Genomic DNA, 24,247 nt, shown 5'->3' with positions numbered 1-24,247 from the left:
TTTTGATCTCCAAGTTAATGTAGAATTTAACCTCTTATTTGTAGGGATAAGAGTTTTATCTCCTTATTTTTATCATCTTATACTGTTAAGATAATTGTGTCATTATTTATTGAGAGATTCATGGGTAGGTGGTTAAGATATGAGTTTATTCCGTAACAAATTTAGAAGAGCAAGGAAATGTTAAATTAGATTATGGTGGAGTATCATTTTTTTTTTTTAAATACCAACAATTATTCGAAGCTCTAATGAATTTCATTAATTCGATTTCAAGTTTAAATCTCTCTACACTTCCTTAATAATTTTGTCATTTTTTTCACATACGAAAAGTGTTGACTTTATATTAATATAAGTAATTACCACATGTCTTGAATGTTTATTTTTAAATTTAAGTAAAATTAAAAAATATTCAATAATCCTTCGTAACTCATTCCAATTATCAATAGGACCCAATTTAAAATGAGATATCAATTTTTTATTCATATATTAATTTAAATGAATTAATATTTTTTCTAAAAACTGAATATAACCTTTTTTTTTTTTTTAGAAATATTTCAATCATTTTATTACTTTACGACTAATTCGATTCGAAATAAATTACGAAATTAAAACTTTAAATTTTTTCTTAAAATAATACTAAAAAAGATCGAGTACGTGTACTCAGGCCCATCAGTAGCCTTATTTTCTGTTTTTTTTTTTTTTTTGGTACATACCTTATTTTCTGCTTTTACATGAAAGTAAATGAGATTGACTTTCTTTTTCTTTTTTCGTTTGGCTCCACGCACGGTTACGTGTGTGCAAAAGATTAAACTATTTATTATTATTTACTATGTATGAATAGCATCACGTGACACATATTTTTTTTAATTTAATAATTTAAAAAAATTAGAGAATTAGTACTTGTCGACTAGGCCTTGATCCATTTCCAATTTTCTTTTTTTTGAATTAAACAATTTTTTTAATAAAAAAATATTTGAACACCCCATTAAAAATTATATTCGCAGTGACCATAACAATTAACAAATGATTAAATTCATCGAGGTTTGACCCGATACGGGTCAAACAGCCCCCACTTCTGATCCTCACAGAGACACACAAACACAAACACTAAAATTGTGGTGTGTCTTCTTTCCGTTACTTCAAACCCCCATCGTATAATCCGAAACAACCTTCTCTCTCTCCTTCTCTTTCTCGCTCTTAGGTTATCGTTATCTTCTTCTCTGCAATTTCAATCCTTCTCCGAATTTTTCTTCCTTCCTTTTGCTCTGCATATTACTATCTTCTTCTTTCCCTCTCACTAGCGCCCACAATTTTTCACTGGTAATTTTATTTATTTATTTGTTTATTACGATAGCTTCTCATTATTATCTTACGTATGTTTTAAACCTCTGGTCTTTAGGGTTTCGTTATTCAGATTCCAAACAAGGTAACTTTTGATATTTGGTTTCTTCGTCATTTTTGAATTTCGATATGTAGTTTTTTTTTTCATCCACCCCGGGGCTAGTTGTTCGTGGGTTACCTTCGCAGGAAATCTTTCAATGTGTGAGGTTTACTATCTTTTTTATGTTTTTCTTCTTCTGGTAATTATTTGGTGATATTTTTTTTCATTTAATTTTTTTTGTGAAGAGAGGGGGGACTGAAGTGTAAGGGTAGTAAAATTGTGCAATAGGTTTACTTCTTTTGGGGATTTAGATATTGAATATGATGTTGAAACAAAACAAGCACACAGAAATTATGCTAAATTGAAAATTGGGAATGATAAAGTGAATTCCTTGTTCTCAAATTGATTATTAAAATAATAGAAAATTCAACAACTACTAAAGCTAGGTGTGAAGGACTTAAGGGGGAGAGCCTCTACGTTAAACACGGGAGTTCCAATTTGGGACTCATGCTCTAGTGCTGTGTTTCAAACCTTGTTGGATAGGAAAGACTGGACTGACAAAGCGGCCTCTTATACCAATTTTTGTAGAGGAGAACCCCCTCCAAATAACAAGGCTTTTTAGTGGAGTTTTGTGTCTCACTCCCGGCCAATGTGGGATTCACGCCCTCATACCATTCGGATTTGGTGATTGTGTGTTGCGTTGTAGTTCTCATAGTTATCAAATGCGGATTGCGGCATGTCGCGGCCAACCCCGAAAAACGCTATAGCGTTATAGCGGGTTGCGGTTGCGGTTGCAGAAATAGCGGAATAGATATATGACAGAAATAATGACAAAAAGAAACATTTTTTAAAGGCAGAGATAGTAGAAGAGAGATACGCGGAGAGACTAAAAAACCCTTAAATTTTTTCTGTTACACATTTAAATTTAGGACAAAATTGAAATTTTGCCTTATGACAGCAATATGGCCGCAAATGCGATCGCAATGACCATTATTGCGTTCTGGTGCGGCGCGGAGCGATTTCTTGTGGTGAGGCACCGCAACGCCTATACAACGTGACTCGCGGCGCTATTGCGGCGCAATTAACTACTACTAGTTCTGTTATAATTACCTGTTAGGGAGGCTGATTTGTGTTGGTTAACATCTGCTGCATACTTCTGCTGATGTTATTCCAATATGATATGTGGGTCTTGTAGAAAGTTATAAAAATTCTTTGTAACAATGATAACGACAACAGCTACCACCAAAGTCTCATTTTCCATCACCTGTCTCTCCTCTCTGGAATGGCTATGGAATCAAGGTCCGGAGTTGAATCTTTTTCTAAAGAACTAAGCAGTCCTTATTCCTGTGGAATAGATGTAGGAATGGAATGACAATTTCATGTACCAAATATGCTCTATTTTTGTACCCCTGAACCTTGATTTCTATGGTAACCGGTACGGGCATGGATTTGCTTTGTTCAAACCTGGGAATGGCTTAGTTCAAACCTTTTAATACAATTAGTGAATTTTACCAAATGAAATTGCAATTGTATAGATAGAAAATAATGTCTAACTTCTCTGAATGTTTGGGTTTGGACTTGGAGAATTATTATATAATTCAGATTCTTTTCCTTTGGAACTTGTTAGGTTGCTTATGGATGAAAGATGTTCATTAAAAGTGAGCAAATTGGAGTTTTCCTTGATACTTGTTTAGTGTTTTGTTGAAGAACATTTCATCCTATGCGCCCATGGCTGCTGATCAGAGAAGAAAACGATCAAATGGTGCAAGCGTGGTTAGTTGTGGTTATCCAGAGCAACACAGGACTAAAAGAAAGAATTTGGGACTAGTGAGAAGTGATTTAGCCATGAAATCTCACGTTTCTGTTGAGTGGGATGGTAATCAGCAAAGGGTTGTTGCCAAGCGGGAACAGATTGGCATCAGTTGGAGACAAATGAGACCATTTGCTAATTTTGTCCCTAATGGACACAAAATCTTGGCAGATGTGCTTGCCATACCTCAAGAAATTTTTGGCTTGGATAATTTAAATGAAGTGATTTCGTATGAGGTAACTATCATGTTGTAGTCAGTTCCGACTATCTGCAGCTGAAAATAGTATTTTTTCCCTTAATTCTAAATTCTTTTGTGAACCTTTTGGCAGGTTTGGAACACACACCTTTCAGACAACGAGAGAAATCTTCTTATGCAATTTCTTCCTAGTGACTTAGATCCACATCAAGTTGTCCAAGAAATACTTTCTGGGGACAACTTTCACTTTGGAAACCCTTTCATGAAATGGCAAGATCTTTTTCTCAATATTTTCATTCTTGAGACAAGATCTGCTGTATTCAGTATGTGTGTGGTTGATCTGACTGTATTCATCTGTGCACACATAAATATATGCTAAATGTGCCAATTTCTTATTTGGATACTGTTAAGGTATTATACATCGACGTAATATTGTAAGCAGGCTTATTATTATTGTTTGTGTTGAGTTAACCAGATTTTCCAGAGGGAGAGTCTGGAGCAGTGGTAAAATTGTTCCTTTGTGATTGAAAAGTCAAGGTTTTGAATCCGGGAAATAATCTCTTTGCAAATATGCAAGGGTAAGGCTGCATATAAGGATTGCCCTAACCCCACTCTTGCTAGGTAGGGTTTAATTGGAAGTGGTTTAGTTAATCAGATTTTCCAACTACATATTTTGGTATAGATCCTATTTGTTTGATTTTGTGAAATTTGATCTAGATTTAATTATATCTTACAGCATACCAACAAGTTTCTAGTTTGGTTGAACTTTTGTAACTCTAGGGATCTAATTTGGTTGTATTTACTTTTCATTCATTGTTTATAGTTTTATGATTATATTTTATGGTTTATGTTTATTTGACGGCAATTCTATGATTGTATATCAATAGTGTTTTTATGGCATTATCATATTTCAATCTCAGCAAAATCTGATTTTTTCCCCTGTAATCTCAGCACCGTATTATTATAACATGGATTAAATTTTCCGTAGTTTGCTGGTCATTCATGAAACTATTCTCTTTTTTTCAGAGTGATAAATGTGTGGTAATATATATTTGCAGGGGTGCTTCACTTTGTTCAGGTGATCTTCATCCAGATACGATTGTTAACCAGGAACAGCATCTGAAGTCTGATAAAAGAGCTTACTACTCGCAGTTACATGATTATCACAATGAGTAAGTCATGCAGTTATTTTGGTGTGCATTCTGAATTTGTGTCTTTTGGCACGATACTTGATGTGTTCTCATTCTTCTTTTTGCAGTATGATAGGATTTCTAATGAAGTTGAAAAGGAGTTGGGCAAGCTGCAAAGATTCAGAAAATGAAATTGTGGAAAAGACTTGGAGGTTTGACACTTGGATTAAATTCTATATATTTCAATCTGCATGCACCATACTCTTGCATACATACAAAAGTACTGAGTAAGAAGGACAGGATTTATTCCATATTTTTACAAGAAGTATGCCTTCTTTACTATAGGTAGTTATCCATTATAGAAAGATAGCACACAATCGTACAAGCAGGGGAGCAGATAACTAGAATATATCAATGACATCCTCTAAACTATTAGTTTTGTAAAATAGTGGGGGGTGTCATTGTTTCAAAATTGTGGTGATGAAATCCTGAAAATTTATTCTCAGATGCATCTGATCATCTATTAGTTATTTTGAAACTTCAGCTAGTATGGATAGAGTACGTAGTCCTGTTTTACCTTTCCTTTCATGATCATATTTTTTAAATTGAAGTGATGTTGAATAAATCATTTCACTCAGTACTTGGGGTTAGCATTGATTTTCAGTGGAAAATAAGATAAAACGGAAGCTTTGGTAAATATATATATAGTTTAGGAACAGTGATCCCCTCAACTGGTTAACAACGTTCGAAGGTTTTGTTATTGAATGTTCATTTCACTTGTGCTATGCTTGTTGGTTGTTATTACCATGGTTGTTAAACTCACGATCTTCCTCGTGGGATCGCAAGATCCTACAATTTTTCCATTGGTTTCAAGTTGAATTACAAGCGAGACTGATTGAAGGCAGGATCGCTAGGTTTGCTGTGCAAACTCATGGGATTGTGGAATCGACTGATCCCATTGAGTTTTAAAAAAGAAAAAACCCAAACCCTCTTCTGCAAACAATTTTCTCTACTGCTTGCAAATCCTTCTGCTTCAGATGTTTTGCAAAAATACCCAGAAAAAGAAGAGAGAAAGAGAGAAGGAGAAGAAGGAAAGAGTTAAAAGTGTCGTCACAAAGGGGGCAACTGCTATGCGACCATGGAAGAAAGAGAGTAAGAGTGAGAATCATCTTTTCAATGAGCCCATAAAAATAGAAACAGAGAGAGGAAATGACGTTCCAGATATCCATTGTGGCATAGTCCACAAGTTTGGAATCTTCTCCTTTGCTATTCTTTATTATTAATATTTAAATTTACATTTTGTTTTCAGCTAAATTTGTAATTTTACTTTCACTCTTTTCTATTTTTTTTATTTCAATTAAGAGGTTAATTTTTTTATATAATTAATAAAAATTGATTGTTAAATAAATTACTATTAATAATTTGAAGTTTTTAATTAAATTCAATATAGATTGGGGGAAGGTAGTAAAACAAGTTTTAGTGGAATGAGATATAGATTGGAGGACGGTATGCCTTAGAACGGAATGGAGAAAAGCTATAAGCATGGCGGAGGGATAGACCCGTTGTTATTCCTATATTCCAGATGGTTCCTTTTTAGTTCTTTTCCTCTTCATCTCCCCCCTTCTTTTATTACTTATATATATATATATATATATATATATATATATATTGTTACTATTTTATTTATTTATTTTTATTTTTTTTCTTTTTTCAACCCTTTCGTATCTTTTATTTGAGTTTATCTACCACCGACTCCAATTAGTTTGGGATATTTTCTTATCTTTTTTCAACCCTTTCGTATCTTTTATTTGTGTTCATCTACCACCGACTCCAATTAGTTTGGGATAAAGGTGGTGTTGATGTTGATATATATATATATATATATATATATATATATATATATATATATATATTATATATATCTTAAGTAGTAGGATCTTACGATTCTTATCGATCCAACAATCCTCTCCCGATCCTGTACAGAATCTTAACAACATTGGTTATTACTGTGCCTGTTTTAATTTTCAGGTATCATATCAAGTGTTGATTTGTGTGCTTTAGGTTGCATAGGTCTTCTACTAGAGATTTCATCGTAGCTTATTGTTTGTTTCACTCTTTACACAAGTATCATTTGTGTACATAAATAATTGTTGGGCATATTTTTGTCCAAAGAATTCATAGCTGGACTACACAACTTTTTTGATTGAAGTTTGGTTCATTATCCTTTTGTTATTGTCACTGCAGTTTATATTGGTAGGTTTTGGTAAAGGTTGCTTCAGATATTTGTTTGTTCTTCTTTATTGTTTCTAAGATGTTGAATTTGATCATAGACAATTTTTGTTGTGATTACTTAACTGAGTATACATGATAATTAGGTTTGTGTCATATGTTGTAAAATGGGAAAGGTATATAACTAAATCATGTGGTTATTTGGGACAGATTTTTCCTGTTTTCTTATTTGTATGTCTTGTAGTGGCATATCTCTTGCTGCCACTGTTTTGCTTTATATCTTATGGTGGATGGTTGACTTGGCTTTGTTATGTTTTCATTCATTTATATGTATATCAGCTTTTACTTTTTTAATGCTCGATTAACTGTTTATGAAATAATGTTTGGCAGGGTGCTTGACAAAGGCTTCGATAAAGGTAAACCTAAAAATTTGATGGTTTCTTCAGATTATATGCATAATGTGGGAGCAAGGCCTAAGAAAGGAGACAAACTACACAAGCTGAACATTCATTCCAGTGATGGTGACAAATATATGTCATATATTAAGGTTAGGCACCCCCTTCTGAACAATACTAAATTGGTAGGAATAAACATCTTGGTGTCCGGGTCAGTTATCTCATTAGTGTCCGGGTCAGCTATCTCATTAGTGTCCTTGTCAGTAATTAGAGGGATAATAAAATTTGTTCTCAAATAAAAAAATCACTCCCCATTAAACCCTGACTAGCAAGGGTAGGGGTGAAGGCAATCTCGTACTCAGTCTCTATGTAGCACCGATACTGACACGGGACACGTGACACGACACGACACTCCGACACGTTAATTCTAAAAAATGTTAGATTTCGACACGTTAGGACACGTTTTGATATTAAATAATATTTTTAATTTATGTAGTATGTATTATATTTAATATTTAATAATTTAACAAAAATATAAATCTAAACTTATAATATTCATAAATTTTGTAAAGAAACATAAGATATCCCAAATATTTATATTAAACCCAATAAAATGGTAATCGTAATCTAACGAATCTAATAGTTGAAACTCAAAACTCAACGCAACATAACCTTTGAACTTTTTTTTGAATTTCTATAACGCGTGTTGGAGTGTCGGGGAGTGTCGGAGTGTTCGAGAGTGTCGGAAAGTGTCGGACACGACACGTCGGGATTTTTGAAGTGTCGGTGCTTCATAGCTCAGTCTTATCTTTGCATATTTGCAAGAGACTATTTTCCGGATTCGAACCGGTGACCTTTCAGTCACTAAGGTGCAGCTTTATTATTGCTCTAGGGTCGCCCTCTTAAAATTGGTTCTCACTTACACAAAATTATTTGTGATAAGTTAAACTTCAACTAACTTATTGAAGAGTGAGCAAGCCTTTGAAGGCAGACTGCTATATTATTATATATACCTTGGTTTTGCTTATTTGATAAGAACTTCTGATATGATATTTTTAAATTCTGCCGAATATACTTCTAATATAGACTAAATAACTCAGAACAATATTATTTGCATATTCTTCTTTTAAGATTCGGCAACCAAGCAAACTTTTGCATTTTTTGTTGCATAGTTATTAATATTTCCTAGGCATTTTCTGATTGTTTCTTTTGTTTCAGATTAGCAAGACGCAGCATGAACTTTTTAAGAGTATGAAGCTATCTTGCAACAGGATCCAGTCTAGGACTCTAAACCATGTTTTGGGTGACCTTGATAACATTCATGTGCAGCCATATGAAGTATTTATCAAAGAAGAACAGAAGAAGTTGCATGAGCACTGGTTAGTGCAATGCTGAGGGCTATCTTTGTCTGTCAGATTATTATCTTTCAATACAGTACATTTTAATTTTTTTCACCATTATCGCTTACCAGAAAAGATTTTATAGGTTGCAATTGGTGAACAAAGACCTCCCTGTGGCATATGCAAACTGGAAAGAGAGATTGATACAGAAACATGCAATGAGAAATTCTTTGTTAGTTGAGATGAAGGATAAATCGAAGCCACTGGTAGAGGTTTGTAGTAGTGTTTCCTTTTTGGAAGATCCTTGGTTATTTCTTGACCCTTTTTGCCTAATAGTGGGCATTTTTCTTAATGGTTTTGTTAAAACCTTTCCAATTATAATTTTTCACACAGGATAAGGATATTTTGAGCTCAGGGATCCAGCCTCAGGATCAGGAGGAGGATGGTGGTCTAAATGATCAGTCTAGCTTGGAAGATGATGAAGATTCTATTGCTAGATCCCCAGAGAACCATTCCCTGCATAATTCTTATCATAGTGGCGATGACGAGCTCAACCACTTGAGTATGGATTCAGAAAAAAATATTTTACCAAACTCAGACGATGCTTCACAGAATAAATCTGAGTATTCAAGGATTATGAACTCTCAGGATGTTCCTATTAGTGAAGGAGCTCCTTTTTCTTCTGATTGTCATGCCTGGCAAGCAGTTAGAATGCCACATTCTTACTATGATTCTGCCGTGACCCATGGGTACACAGCCAATGGGCTATCACAAGTTGATGAAGAGCAACCAACCGGACTAATTGGTCTAGATTCTGATTTACATCAAGGAGACACCGGTAAAGAGTTGTTACACAGACAGTCAAATGATGATTCCTTCAGTTCTTACCCGAGCCAGGATCGAATTGACTTGCTTCAGTCTCTCTTCAAGGGAAAGGGGGTCAAGTCCTATCATCACGAACAAGAAAGAGTTTTCCAGACTTCAAACAACGTTATGATGGGGGATGGCCAACTTTTTAGTCATTTTAAGGAGCCATCGCAAACACCCCTCAAATTGGATCAAGGGCAGAGAAGATCTAGTGAGGTTTTCATACCAGAAAACATGTCAGATAATATTTATTCTGATGGAGGAAGATACTTAATGCCCAGGCAAGATCCATTATCTGCAGTAAATATTACTGATTGGGCTGCTAATCCTCCTCCTCCTCCTCCCATGGTAGCACCTTCCCAATCTCATGTGAATACTGGAGATTTCATTGGTCAGCATTGGCTTTCTGCTGAACATCAAGTTCGTGGTGGCTGGAATGGATCTGATGGTGGGAGTCTATCTAGTCAGAGCCTTGGCACTGGAGGGAACTCAGATCAAAGCTTATTTAGTATTTTATCTCATTGTAGCCAATTACGTTCAGGTAGTCCTTATGAGTCAGTGAGACACAGTGACCAGTTCCTTGCTCCAAGAACCTTTGGAGTAGTAGATGCAAGTACACCCAGGATCAATGCTGTTGTATCCCCATCTTCTCATCCATTAGATTACTTCAGTGGACGTGAGGCACCTAATGCTCTGGTGCCTGATGATATGGCATGGATGAGCTTGCAGCCTCAGAATCCCGCTTTACATGATCAAATGGGAAAGCCATACTTGAGGTCATGGAACCGGTAAATTATGTTCAACCATTGTTAGCTATCTGGGGTTCAGAGATAGATTGATAGTGAAAAGAAATGGAGCAAGATCAATAGAAGGAATATATATACCCTGAGATGAGATAGTTTCTTGTAAATACCTATACCATGGTCAACACAATAACATGTACATATCTAGATGTCAGATGGCTGGAAAGAGAAAGCCAGGTATTAGGTGAAGCTTCAAGAATTTGAGGTTGTTAGGCAAGTTACATATTTCATTCTTATTTTTGTTTTTCTTATGTTTCTTGAGAGATATTCTTCAATAATTTTGGAAGGTGATGGTAGGTGCCTATTTTTGAGCTACATTTTTGTTCTTTTTCATAATTTCGTTGTGTTTATAATGCTGAATAAATGGTCTTTTTGGGGTATGATTGTTACCTGCAACCAAATTTAAGTTATAGAACGTGGACAAATAATTATTTTTAATTATTAATATTATTATTATTTTAACACTAAAGTTGATGCGGATCAATTTAAAACAGTTAATTTAAAGAATTTAAATGTTTCTGATTTTTTAAAGTAATGAGTGAATAGTCCTAAAATAATACATTTATGATTTTTATATATTGTTACATTATTTTTAAGTAAAAAAAGAAGGGTTTTATAATTCTCATGTTGAAGGAGAATTGAAATCTCATGTTGTAGAGATAAAAAACATGTGGGATCCATGTATTAGAAAAAATTATATGTAAGACCCATGTCAGCACGAAAATCGAAGGGTGTGTAGGAAAGTTTTAATTCTCATGTTGAATGAGAATTATAAAACCCATATTATATATATATATATATATATATATATATATATATATATATATAATTGAGTATTGGGTTTACTGCAATACCTTTGACACCAGTGTCAAATTTTAAATTTTAAATTTGACACCTCATCTGATAGTCGTTAGATCAAAAAAGATCAACGACTCTGATTTGCAAGCATGTGACACAATTGATCTTTTTTTATCTAACAACTATCAGATGAGGTGTCAAATTTAAAATTTGACACTCGTGTCAATGGATTCTGCCTCTATATATATATATATATATATATATATATATATATATATATATATATATATATATATATATATTTCAAGCAACAAATGCCCTACCTAACCCAGCTCTCCCGTGATCATAAAACAGACTTTGATCCTCTAATCCACGTTTTTATACTAATATCTACCAATATGAAATAATGTACATCAGTATCTTTTATGGGCTGGGCTCATGGCCTCCATTCCTAGACCTCACTGCCAACCTCCCATGCACGGACACGCTTTTTCTTTGGAAACTTACGTGTCGGACACGTGTTCGACACGGACATGCTCGGACACGCGTCCGACACGCGGTAAACATTTGAGGACACGTGGTCAACTCTCCGACACGTTCCAACACGCGGTCAATATTTGAGGACACGCGGTCAATATTTGGGGACACGCTCGGACACGTTTTTTTTATTTTTTTATTTATTTTTTTATTTTTTTATTTTTTTTAAATCTTAATTTTTTTTTGTTAACTAAATATAAAAGAAATAATTCATAAATTAATTTTTTTCCTGTTATAAAATTTGACATTAAAAATTAACAAACTACGAAAAATTATTTATACTTATATTTATGTAATAAAATTTAAATATTTAATTGGTTATATGACTTATTATGGATTCTTATATGTATTAAATATAAATCATATTATATACATTAAAATTTTTATTTAATATCAAAACGTGTCCCAACGTGTCCAAATATGACATTTTTTAGAATTAACGTGTCGGCGTGTCGTGTCGTGTCCCGTGTCCCGTGTTCGTGTCCGTGCATCACAGCTGCCAACAGCTGGAACCTTTTTATATATATACTCTTTTTTTTTAACTCATAAATTGATGGTCAAATTGCGTAATGTGACCAGTGTCGAACTAGGAATTTTTTTGTGATGGGGCAAAATACCAAAGTTACAAGTGTTATTAGGAATAACAAAATAAATTAATTATTATAAATATTTCTTAGGGGGAATTAACTATTAGAGCTAATAATTTATTATTATTAGAAAAATATCATTTATATATATAATAATAAAATAATCAAAGTTTAGGAGCTCCGCCCCTGAATGTGACTAATAATGATCAAACTGAGTTTAATTCAATTTTTAAAAACATATTACTAATGATGTTCACGTCTGAGTTTGTAATTATTGACAAAGTTGCCAAAATTGATTTGAGATCTCGAAACAAACCCACCCTAATTTAGCAATTGGTAAATCCATGGTGACATGGGACAAATCAGCTTACCAATTGTATTTTGATAAGTTAATAGAGACTTAAATTAACCTATAGTCCATTTTACTTATCAAAAAGTTTTTTGTTTTTTAGTATTTTCAAATTATTTTAACTTTAGTTATTTTGTCTATCAATATCAAATAGCATCATTATCATTTTGTTTGGGATAAATATAGCATCATTATAACCATTGGATGTAGCTTCTCTATGATAAAGAGATCCAATTTAGATACTAACTAACTTGATTGTTAAAATCTTTTAGGGTTAGTTGTAAAATTTTGTGATCAAATCTCGTCTTCACTCATATCTTCTACGAGGTGTAAGTGAATAAAATAAAATTTACCACGTATAATGTAAAAGGTTTCATAAATCAATTATCTACAAATAAAAAATTGAGAAATTCATTTCAAAAACATAATTTAACCAATTAATAAACAATTAACAGAATTAATTTTAATAAATTTATATTGTATTATGCATGTTCATATATCTAATTATATTAAAATCTAATTTTATTCATAATTGAATTTTTTTTTTACTTTTTCCTCTAAAATACGCTTAACCAAATCCCTTCTTTATTATATTTAAATCACCTATATATAAGCAGTTACCAAAAAAAAAAAAAATTAGTTTAACTTCCGGTGAATTAAAGTTATCCTACAATGCTTACCAAAAAAAAAAAGTTATCTTATACAAATCCATTTTTATTTGTTAAATTAATATATATATATATATATATATATATATATATATATATATAGTTAACTAACAATATTAAATCAGTATTGATTATACAAAAGTAAAAATTTTATAGTTAAATTATAAATTTTTTGTATCACATGTTAAGATCAGACGAGTCATGCCTAATTTAGGTTAGGCGTGAGTGGTTACGCTCAATCAGAGCATGATACATTGCAATACACGAGTAAATAATTTCAAAACAGTAATAAATTCATAATTATTTGTTTAAATTGCAATTAATTAATTTTTGTGCCTAAATTTTTGAACAATTTTTACAATAAAATGTATTAAATACTGTATTATTTAATATGCAATCCTTCAACAAATTTAACGTATGATTGTTTCTTTTTTCATTTGAGTTTCACTTCAAGAGCTATGTAATCTATTTCTTTTGGGAAAAGTGTCACACATTTTGGGTTGGTTTCAACTTTTAAAAAGCAATGTGTGCTTTGAAGTTATTGTTATATTGAAATATTTTTAGTTTTGAAATTTAAGTATCCAATTATGAACCAATTTAGTTAACTAACAATACTAAATCAATAATCTAAGTATCCAATTATGAACCAATTTAGTTAACTAACAATATTAAATCAGTATTGATTATACAAAAGTAAAAATTTTATAGTTAAATTATAAATTTTTTGTATCACATGTCAACATCAGACGAGTCATGCCTAATTTAGGTTAGGCGTGAGTGGTTACGCTCAATCAGAGCATGACACGTTGCAATACACGAGTAAATAATTTTAAAACAGTAATAAATTCATAATTATTTGTTTAAATTGCAATTAATTAATTTTTGTGCCTAAATTTTTGAACAATTTTTACAATAAAATGTATTAAATACTGTATTATTTAATATGCAATCCTTCAACAAATTTAACGTATGATTGTTTCTTTTTTCATTTGAGTTTCACTTCAAGAGCTATGTAATTTATTTTTTTTGGGATAAATGTCACACATTTTGGGTTGGTTTCAACTTTTAAAAAGCAATGTGTGCTTTGAAGTTATTGTTATATTGAAATATTTTTAGTTTTGAAATTTAAGTATCCAATTATGAACCAATTTAGTTAACTAACAATACTAAATCAGTAATTTAAGTATCCAATTATGAACCAATTTAGTTAACTAACAATATTAAATCAGTCTTGATTATACAAAAGTAAAAATTTTATAGTTAAATTATAAATTTTTTATATCACATGTCAACATCAGACGAGTCATACCTAATTTAGGTTAGGCGTGAGTGGTTACGCTCAATCAGAGCATGACACATTGCAATACACGAGTAAATAATTTCAAAACAGTAATAAATTCATAATTATTTGTTTAAATTGCAATTAATTAATTTTTGTGCCTAAATTTTTGAACAATTTTTACAATAAAATGTATTAAATACTGTATTATTTAATATGCAATCCTTCAACAAATTTAACGTATGATTGTTTCTTTTTTCATTTGAGTTTCACTTCAAGAGCTATGTAATTTATTTTTTTTGGGATAAATGTCACACATTTTGGGTTGGTTTCAACTTTTAAAAAGCAATGTGTGCTTTGAAGTTTACTTTGCTCCATCACAGCATTCCAGGATGACAATGTCCGCAAGATATGGAACACTCTCTTCCCATGACATTGGCTTTGATGGCCTGAATGGGGCACATGGGCTGAAGATATGGAACACTTGCAGGGTTGAAAGTGGGATTTTCATGGTTCTTAAGGTGAGACTATGTTACATTGGAATGTGGATTGAGTATCTATATATAGTAAAACGACTAAGCTTGTGGGGATTTTTTTTTTGAGTTGAAAGATATTTTTGGGGTACATGGACTGTAACAAAGTATAAAAGGTGAGGCCACTGTGGCATGGTTTAGTTATCTTTACTGCATACATTCTGATAAGTTATATTGAAGTTTCCAAAGATTTGATAACATGCAATCTCTGATTATCATGCAGCTGTCAGGATGACAATATAAGTTTTTTTTTTTAATTATTTATATTTGTATATTAAAAAAGACCCTAATGCTATAAATACCATAGTTCCCTTGTTATAATTTTCCCTGTTTTTTCTTTTATTAGTACTTATTTAAATAGGATACTTTGATAGGTTTTTGTGTTAAAAGACTCTAATTCATATTAATTGGTGTGAAATGATTTTGTGCGTATAGATTATCAAGCTTTTCTTGGTTTGAGCTTTAGACTGAGTTTTGCCATTTCTACCACTATAGGAAATATATGCATGAAATTCATGGTATAAAAAATTGTAAGGCTAATAGGGCTGTTATATGTTTTTGACAGGTACACATTTCATATGCTGAGCTGAACCCCAGTTTATAGACCTAATGTTCATTTAAGTTTTATATTTGTTGGACCCTTATACACTTGATGTTACCTTCATTTTGAAATCTGCAAGATAGGTGGCTGTAGTTAGAGGACACCAGCTAATTGTTGGTATTTTAAAAGTTCACGAAATAATATGAAAATGTAAATTTTAATATGCAAAAGTTATTTTAATGTTAGAAGCATACAAGTGTAACAAAATGATTTGATCCAAGTTCTGTTATAAGTTGCTGGCAGGAATTAATTTCAGAATGCAAGTGAAGTGCCCTAAAAATGGTTAATTTATTATTTTATCCTTCTATTTACAAAATAGTTTATTTGATGTTGTGCTAATTATCCATGTCTCAATGTGTAGAACTGCTTCAGCTTTGAATTGTACTTCGTTGCAATGATTACACTCATATAAGTACCTTCTCTGGTTATTGTAATGATATAAATGTGCATGTAGGTCTGCTGTAAATGATGAGGATGAGATGAGTGGCCTTCCAAATATTCAAAAAAATTCATCAAGGTAAGAGCTGTTACTGCTTTGATGAGTGGAATGCTAGAGCTATGTAACTATTTGGACTCAAGAGTTGAATGCTTCGGATTTGATTTAATGACAAATTTAATTACATTTTTGTTCTGGACTCATAAAAATCTGTATTCAGTTGGAAGTTGCAAGTATACTTATTGTTAACGTAGGTCTAGATTCTATTCGTGGCAACCATAACATTGTTTACAGATTAATTTGCCTGATTTCATAAAGCTTGGTTTATGGTGTGAGAAAATTAGTTTTCTTGTCAATTTAGTGGATGTAATTATTGTAACACTTCACTCTCTGTTCTATTCAAGAGATGAGCTGTAAGTATTGCTGAGCATCTGTAAAAGTTTAAATATTGAAAACTTTGCGCATTGTTGAGAAAATGGGGAACAACAGCTCAACGATCATATGCAAACAACAAGAGGAACAAAAGATTAATCGGCCCATAGTAAACACCAAAAGCCCATATGAAAGGAAGCATAGTCAGTTATAACACCTTGTGGTATTAAGCGCATCATAATCTATTATAATTTACGGAAGCATTACTCTGATAGTGTGAAAATATTACTCTATGTAATTATATGAACTAACTTTTTCCTTTTCTTTTCCTTATATAATGTCATCCCAATTATATTTCTCATATATTTATAAGCTGTAATGTACAGTCTCGTACCAATACAGATTCCTAATTCTCTAACTCATTGACCTTAGTCAATGGTCAGTATCTATTCGAGCTGCAATCTGGACATTAGTGATCGGAATTGAGCTGCAAGCTGCCACCTGCCACCATTCGTTGATAAGCGATGTTAACTTTTCCATGAACAGCTGTGTCGTGTTCTTTGCTTTGAAAATTTCCCTGTTTCTTATTTTTTTTTGTTTTACCCTTTCAATGTTCTAGGTCTGAAACAATCATAGAGAAGAAGATATTGGTCTTAAAAAAATGGTGGGAAACCAGAAAAGCAAAAAAGAAAAAAAGAAAAAAAGCAAAGAACACGTGAATGCTGTCAATGATTTTTTTTTTTTTTTGAAGTTTAGTCGGGTTTAACGGGGAGTAGTTTTTTTCTTTTTTTTGTATAAAGTGAAACTTAACTCTTCTCTGTCTCTTTCTCACATACACCCACCACTAACCTTGCTAGGAAGGGTTTTTGAGATGTCCATTATCTCTTTTCGGGTTGACATGATTGTTGTATATATATTTCAGTTTTGTTACAAGTTCAATTTCAACCTGTATACCATTATTTTTCCTTTAGAATTGCTTGAACTATTAGCTAAATCTAACTCCTTTTGAAGTGCTCATGGGATTGTCACTTTCTCCAATTCTCTCCCACTCAGAAAACCAGCATTAGCATTGCAATACTAATATATTTTAACATCATACCCTCGTTTACTTCCTTCTTAGCTTGCACTTTTTGTTGAACACTAATATTCCCCTAACTCAAAAGACTCACTTTTCTGTGTAGTAACCTATGATGAGCATGAAAACCAGTAACAGGAAAATGAGAAAGGATTTTATGTGCTACTCTCAGACTTCAACAGCTGTGTGCATGACTACCCGTGATCCTCAATCTGTAATTGATCCTAGGAAGCTTGACAGAAGTGTTTTTGTTGATGATACCAGATTGATCAACTATGCTAAGTACTCCAAACTTGTTGAGTTTCCCAAGTCCAATGCAGTTCCAAATATTAATAATAGAGGGCAGGATCAAGATCAAGTGAATGAATCAAGGGAACTTCAGAAAACACCAACAGATTGCATGTCTTTCAGGTTTGTTAAGTTCACATATTCTCCTGCACTATGTGAGTTGCAATCATGCAAATGTCATTTTGTGGAGTTTCGTAAATTGCACTCCTTATTCTTTTCTGTTTCCACAACACCACATAGTAGTGGTTCAAAATTTTCAATTTAAGATAATGATAAAAGTGACTTCTTTCTGTGACACAGCTACATTTATATGATTATCAATAAATAAATCAAATTTATATGTCAAAATTAAAAACAGGACCATAAAAATGAAGAAGCTATGAAATGGAAATGGAGTTTGGATTCTAGACTGGTTAGCCATAAATGTCTTGTCCAAGCATATGCATATAATCTTGATCTCCATCTTTTACTGGAGAAAAATCACACTGCATATACTTAGTCTTGCTCCAGCTTAATGTAAATCCTTTAGACTGTAACATGTTTCTCCACGATTTTAGTTTTCTATTAAGACCAGCCTTGGTCTCATCAATAAGCACAATATCATCTGTAAAAGGCATACATCATGACACTTTCTTTTGAATATCTTTTCTTAGTTCATCCATAACTTGGGCAAAAAGATAAAGACTTAGAGGAGAACCTTAGTGTACACTTACCGTGATAGGAAAACAATCTGATGTTCCAGTACAAGTTTTCATACATGTAGTAGTACCATTATACATATCTTTGATTGCATTGACATATTATGATGGTACTTTTTTTTCTCAAGAACCCACCATAGAACCTTTCTTGGAATCCTATTGTCTGCCTGCTCAAGATCTTTAAACACCCTTTGTAAATCCTTATTTTTTTCTTAATATCTTTCTGTTAATTGTCGCAACAAGAAAATGGTTTTCATGGTACATCTTCCTTGCATAAACCCTAATTGATTTACAGATACTTTGGTCTCTCTCCTCAAGCGATGTTCAATATTTGCTGTCTTCTGCATATTTATTTTTCACTATACTTGCATTTTTTCTTGGAAGTAGGTGCCCTTAGTGGTTGGACTTGGACTATTGAAATGTCCACCAAACTGGGTCAATTATTTAAGATTTCAATTGGATTATTTTTGGACGTAATTAGGTGCAACAAGGCACTTGGGCCATTAAAATTTTACTGGTTGTATTGTGTCTTATCAAATTCAAAGTATTTTGAAAGCAAAAAACACTTGACACATCTATTTAAAGGGGCATCCTTCGTAATTTCACATTGGATGACCAGATCCTAATATGTTGTCTAACATGAGGGAACCATCTTAAATGGTTTTTTTTTCCACCATTTTTTTCCTTTATAGAAGGTACTCCAACCTTCTTCCTAATGATCTCATTTTAGATCTTTTCAACCCCGGTATGCGCACTCATCCTTCATAACATTTTTTATTTAAATAACCTATATCTTTTACTTATAGTTTCCATTCGCTTCCCAGCATTCTGTTCCATATCATATTGGGGGTATAAGTGAAGTTTAATTGAACTCTTCATTTAATTTTATAGGCAATCTCACAAAATTCCCGAGGCATTCTTCAGTTTATCTATTCTAGTGCAACTTAGGGATCTGCTGCTAACAGACTATTTCTTCTTTACCAATATATTTGCATAATACTGCATTGATATAATATATAATCTCGTCTTGAAAATGACATTGTCAACAGCAAGTCCACAAATCTTTTCCATCTGATGTCGTTGGGATAAAATCCCTCTTTCTCTTCTCCAACTGTTTATCAAAGGCAATCTATTAGTAATAATTTGTTGAGAAAGGAATTGAAGCTTTCTTTTCATGATTGATTTTGGCACCTGAAACAATTGGTTTCAGGAGCTAGCATTGATGTTAAATTTCTTGCAATTTGAATTCTTAGTTGTTACCGTAAGTGCATTTACTCTGGTCTCTAAAATTGCACTTTTTAACTGGTGAAACAGATTGATATGGAATATGGAGACAGGATTTACTTCCAATTTTTGGGTGATACTTCAAATCTTTTATGCCCTTTCTTTTCATGTTTTGCAGGTTGTCAACTATTGGCCAGAAAAGGGAATATCTGGATTTATAGTATATAAATTTCGACTTAGGAGACTTGAAGGGCAGTCTACATTAACCACTAATCAGGTTCAATTATATTTGTTCTAATTTCATCTAGAAAATGTTTTCTTGTTTTATTGTCTGTGTTTGGTAAAATCACTACAAATTTATCATAAAGCAGAGGTTGGAATTTAATTAGAAGGAATTATATATGAAAATGGAGAAGTGAACCCCCAAGGGTAGCTCAGTTGGCAGCTGAGCTTCCAAGGGATTGCTTGGTGCAGGGATCAAACCCTGCCTCAAGCAGTTTCTTGGAAAATCTTTGGAGGCCAGAGGATAAGCTAAAAATCTTCGGTTAGGGGATTAGTCTCGTCCTTTCTCCGGTTGCGAAGCTTAGTGCACCCACTGTTACAATGAGGGGCTAGCCTAAACGGGCCGTACCTTGAGGGCATGGTGCCCGGAGAAGGTTGAATGGGGATACCTCCTGGCAATGTACCAAAAAAAAATAAAAAATAAAAAAAAATGGAGAAGTGAAGAAGCTAAATAAATTTTTATGGCTATGATACATTCCTCAGGACTGACCAACAGTAATGTAGTTGTGACATAGTGACTTGATATATTTTCAAAGTGAAATAATGGGGATGTTGAATTCTGGTTTAAACATGTGAACGTAATAGCTTAACTATGGGAAAAAGCAACGACCCATCCATATATTTTGTTGCTATTTGATTTCTTAGATTGGGTTTGTAACACTTTAATTCTTACCCATTTACTTGTTTAGATATTGATTATTTTTTTGGGAGGTTTTGGGGGTAGAAAGATGTAAGTGGGGTTTCGCTATACCCTTCGGGTGTAGGACTGATTCCCCCTTGAGCCTCGAGTTGACCTTGGCAACAAGGTGCTTCTAGACGAAAAATGGAGTCCAGATACAACAAAAAAGCCAGTCCCTTGCTCTGTAAATTGGAAATGGAAATAGTTATGGCCTTATGGGAATAGCACCTAAAGCAGCCATAAACAAAATCCTATCCCATGCATAACAAGTTTAAGAGTAAAGGGGAAAAGGGTAAACTTGAAAATATAAGTGTTCTCCTCTATTGAATTACACTATAGAACTGCATAAATTGCATGCTGCCACAAGATTTCAACTTTCTTGTTTTCATCTTGTTTTCATCAAAACATTCATAACGAACCATTAAGACTGCCTTAAAGTAGAGGGTCACACACAGTGCCTCACCAACCAAGAGCTGCTAAATAAGTGTTCCATAGGAAAGTATTTGCCTTACAAAAAAGTTTTGGTGATGCAAAAATAGTAATAAACCTAAAAGCCTTAGTTGTTTGGTGAAGGTCTAAGAATGGGTTTGGTTAATAGAGATGAGATAAACCCAAAGAGTTTGAGCATGAAAGTGCCCTGACCAATCTGTCAAGGCTGTTCTAGTTTTATCAAAGAGATAAATTCTACAAGTTCATATTTATATAGCTCTAATACAAGTATAAAAGAATAAGTAATCTAACTGAACTACAAAATTAACTAGAACACACAAATATGTAACAGTATTTATTTACTTAACATGTATTCTTGCCAACTCTTGTGATTTCCTATACTTTAGTTATATACAAAGAAAATGCTACAAAGTTCATTATAGCAATTTTTAAAGAAAGAGAAGTGAGATTGATATCTGACAGCTAGTAACCCACTAGCATTTAGCTTATTCCTATGTTATATGTGTCTTGTGTCCCATGATTTTTTTAATCAAAAAGAAGTTTTCTTACTTTCCCCAGTTTAGTGTTCGTTTTGTAGGTATTCAAATGACTAGTTGTAGAGCTGTGTATAGTCATGATCTTTTTTGTTGTAATTCTCTTTATCTAGATTCATATTGATAGTCATATTTCATCTGTTTCCTTTAGGGTGATTTTGCAATCCAAGCAGTGGGGCTTTAAAGGATCTTAGCTTATTTTGTTGTGATGACAAGTTTATTTCACTCATGGTCGCATACCTCAGTCACCTGCAGAAATACGAGGGTAATTGATGGAACCCAGAAAAATAACACTGATATAAAATGAAATCAGATAAAGATTAACAACAAATTACAGTAATGCAAACATAGAAAGACACCTAGAGGAAAAAGTCCACTCCAAGGCAACATCCCTAGCCTTGAGAGCATCCTTATTTCCTCTCCCAATTCCCCACTCCAATTTATCTGAAAACATGCATAATGAAACCTCACCCTAAATGTCTATATATTCTAATCCTAACAAATGATAACTAATGGGCTTGGATATTTATTGAAGGCCCATCATTAATCAATGAAGAAACTTTTGTAAATTGAATATTTAATATGCTTTATCCCAATTATATTAGGCTAACATCTTTTATACTTTGCTTAGGTTGGTATGCGAGGATATCACTGGAGGTCTGGAACATCCACCCATTCCTGCTACGAATTTGGTTGATGACCCCCCTGTTCCACCCACAGGCAAGTTGAATTATGGGTTTACAATTTGAATCTCCTGTTTTATTGGTGAGAGTGTATCCTCTCGTGTAAATTTCACATGATAGTCATTTGAGGAGGATATCTTGACACCAGAAGATCAGTCACTGCTTTTTTCATTTTTCTTAGAGATTCCTTAATATCGTGGAAGGTTAAAAAGCAAACAACAGTCTCTAGAAGCTTCGTTGAAGACGAGTACAGGGCAATGGCAACCACTGATACTAAATTAAGTTGAATATCTCAATTATTAACTGATCTTGGCTTTGTTGATTTCTCTTGTGCTCTATTTTTTGTGACAATCAGGATGCTATTCATATTGCCTCAAATCCCACCTTCCATGAGAGGACTAAACACATAGAGATTGATTGCCATTTGCCACTTTGAAAAAGGCTTTGTTAGCTTCTGCCTTGTTCACTCTATTGTCCAAGATGGCAGTGTTGGACATCCACAACTCATCTTGAGGGGGAGTAATACGTATAAAAATAACTTTTATTTTTAGTTTACTCTAGTTTGTGTTATTGTAACCATAGTTAGTGTAACCATAGTTAATTTTATGGACTGATTGTAAGTTTACTTTTATGAACTTTAGCTTTTTAGTTTTTAGTCTTGACTTTTATACTTAAACATTGTTTTCTCTCTGAATCTTTTTGATGAGTAATAAAGAAACCCGAAAGCTTCTTCATTTTTCTTCTTGTTCTTTTTCTGGGTTTATATGGTAAGAATAAATGAGATCAAGACTAATATTTATGAACATAAGTGATATAAAATTCTCTTAACAGTATAACTTAAAATTATATGGTACATAGTCACAAAACCTATAAGATATAAATTATATTAAGCTATATGGTCCATAGGTTTCCCAAATCTATAGACAAAGTATAAATAGGTGAATAATTTATGTTATACAAGTATGACTGTATTCGAAATGATTGACAGGTAATAATATCAAAAGCCTAATATAACATTGAGCAATAAAAAATGCATGAATCAGCTACAATTAAATTCATGACCAAAAGATATAAAAAAAAGTAAGGAATTAGAAGTATCACAAATAATGTGCTTTGGTCCTAAAATATCAAATGAAATATATGACTAGAATAAAATGCATATAACAAACACTTGAAGCATAAGATACATAATATTCATAACCATTCCAAATGTATCATAATGTGTATCAAGTGGTGGAATCTTTAGTATTGTCTTTCAATCTTATGAACTAATAAAGGAAAACTAAATTTTTTTGAGGATAATATGAGAATTTTTTTTCCTTTTGGCATAATAGAATCAATAAAAATAAAAAATAGCTTTATTTAGTAGTACAAGAATTAGATCTTAGATGATAACGAATTTTTTTTTCAGAATGTAGATTCTAAATTTACAATGAAGTTGGAATTTACATATAAAAGATAGGCTATCTAGATGCCGCAAGGTTTAAGGATGCATGTACATTTATCAAAGTCGGTCACTAATGTTACTCTGAAACTCACGTTCTTATTGAATTAACATCAAAAACATCGGTTACATTAGGTAATAGATCAATCAACATGATTTAGGATCTATTCATAAGATATTCAAGCAGTTTGAGAAACGATAAGCCCCCATATATATATATATGGAAAAGCATATATTCTTTTAAAGGATATAAGCTTATATTCTTTTAGATCCTAACCGTTGATTTCCGTCCATCAACGGTTATAATCTATTGAGTCAAACTTAATGGGTCAAAATTATTATTAATTAATTAATAATTTTGATCCAATAAATTATAACCGTTGATGGACGGAAATCAACGATTAGGATCTAAAAGGATATAAACTTATATCCTTTAAAATGACAGATGTTTTCCCTATATATATATATATATATATAGGGAAAACTTCAAAAAAATCCCTATAAGTTTCTTTAGAATCACTTACCTCCTTCCCAAAAATTTTAATCATTTACACCCCTACTTAAAACTTTTTTATCACTTACC

General features: G+C 32.6%; 1 protein-coding gene and 1 long non-coding RNA gene across 4 annotated transcripts; both read left to right on the top strand.

Moving 5' to 3' along the window:
- The first annotated feature begins 1,147 nt into the window (after positions 1 to 1,147).
- LOC133310797 (uncharacterized) lies at positions 1,148 to 10,510 on the top strand. Of its 3 annotated transcripts, none has more exons than XM_061511782.1 (9): positions 1,148 to 1,317; positions 3,006 to 3,424; positions 3,518 to 3,654; positions 4,443 to 4,556; positions 4,643 to 4,726; positions 7,134 to 7,290; positions 8,357 to 8,517; positions 8,624 to 8,750; positions 8,872 to 10,510. In XM_061511782.1, exons 2-9 carry the CDS (start codon positions 3,107 to 3,109, stop codon positions 10,135 to 10,137), a joined length of 2,364 nt encoding a protein of 787 aa, XP_061367766.1. In that variant the 5' UTR covers positions 1,148 to 1,317; positions 3,006 to 3,106; the 3' UTR covers positions 10,138 to 10,510. The 3 variants fall into 3 exon arrangements, with proteins under 3 accessions (XP_061367766.1, XP_061367769.1, XP_061367767.1); XM_061511785.1 differs by lacking the exon at positions 1,148 to 1,317 and adding an exon at positions 1,409 to 1,423; XM_061511783.1 differs by lacking the exon at positions 1,148 to 1,317 and adding an exon at positions 1,530 to 1,539.
- Positions 10,511 to 14,774: 4,264 nt separating this feature from the next.
- LOC133310793 (uncharacterized) lies at positions 14,775 to 22,611 on the top strand. The gene is made up of 5 exons (XR_009751494.1): positions 14,775 to 14,887; positions 15,955 to 16,017; positions 19,772 to 19,870; positions 21,689 to 21,802; positions 22,169 to 22,611. It is a non-coding gene; the product is annotated as an uncharacterized LOC133310793 (long non-coding RNA).
- Positions 22,612 to 24,247: the final 1,636 nt, after the last annotated feature.

This window comes from Gastrolobium bilobum, unplaced genomic scaffold, assembly GCF_033153095.1.
Source record: "Gastrolobium bilobum isolate Gb01-03AN ecotype WA unplaced genomic scaffold, APGP_CSIRO_Gbil_v1 utg131588, whole genome shotgun sequence".
Taxonomy (NCBI): domain Eukaryota; kingdom Viridiplantae; phylum Streptophyta; class Magnoliopsida; order Fabales; family Fabaceae; genus Gastrolobium; species Gastrolobium bilobum.
Note: the sequence above shows the minus strand (reverse complement) of the source record. Positions and strands in the feature narration are given on the sequence as shown.

Excerpts from the sequence above, each read along its gene's own strand:
- LOC133310797 (XM_061511782.1), top strand. The coding sequence starts at position 3,107 with ATGGCTGCTGATCAGAGAAGAAAACGATCAAATGGTGCAAGCGTGGTT. Across the intron at positions 7,291-8,356 it reads AATATATGTCATATATTAAG|ATTAGCAAGACGCAGCATGA; the intron begins GTTAGGCACCCC and ends CTTTTGTTTCAG. Across the intron at positions 8,751-8,871 it reads AATCGAAGCCACTGGTAGAG|GATAAGGATATTTTGAGCTC; the intron begins GTTTGTAGTAGT and ends TTTTTCACACAG.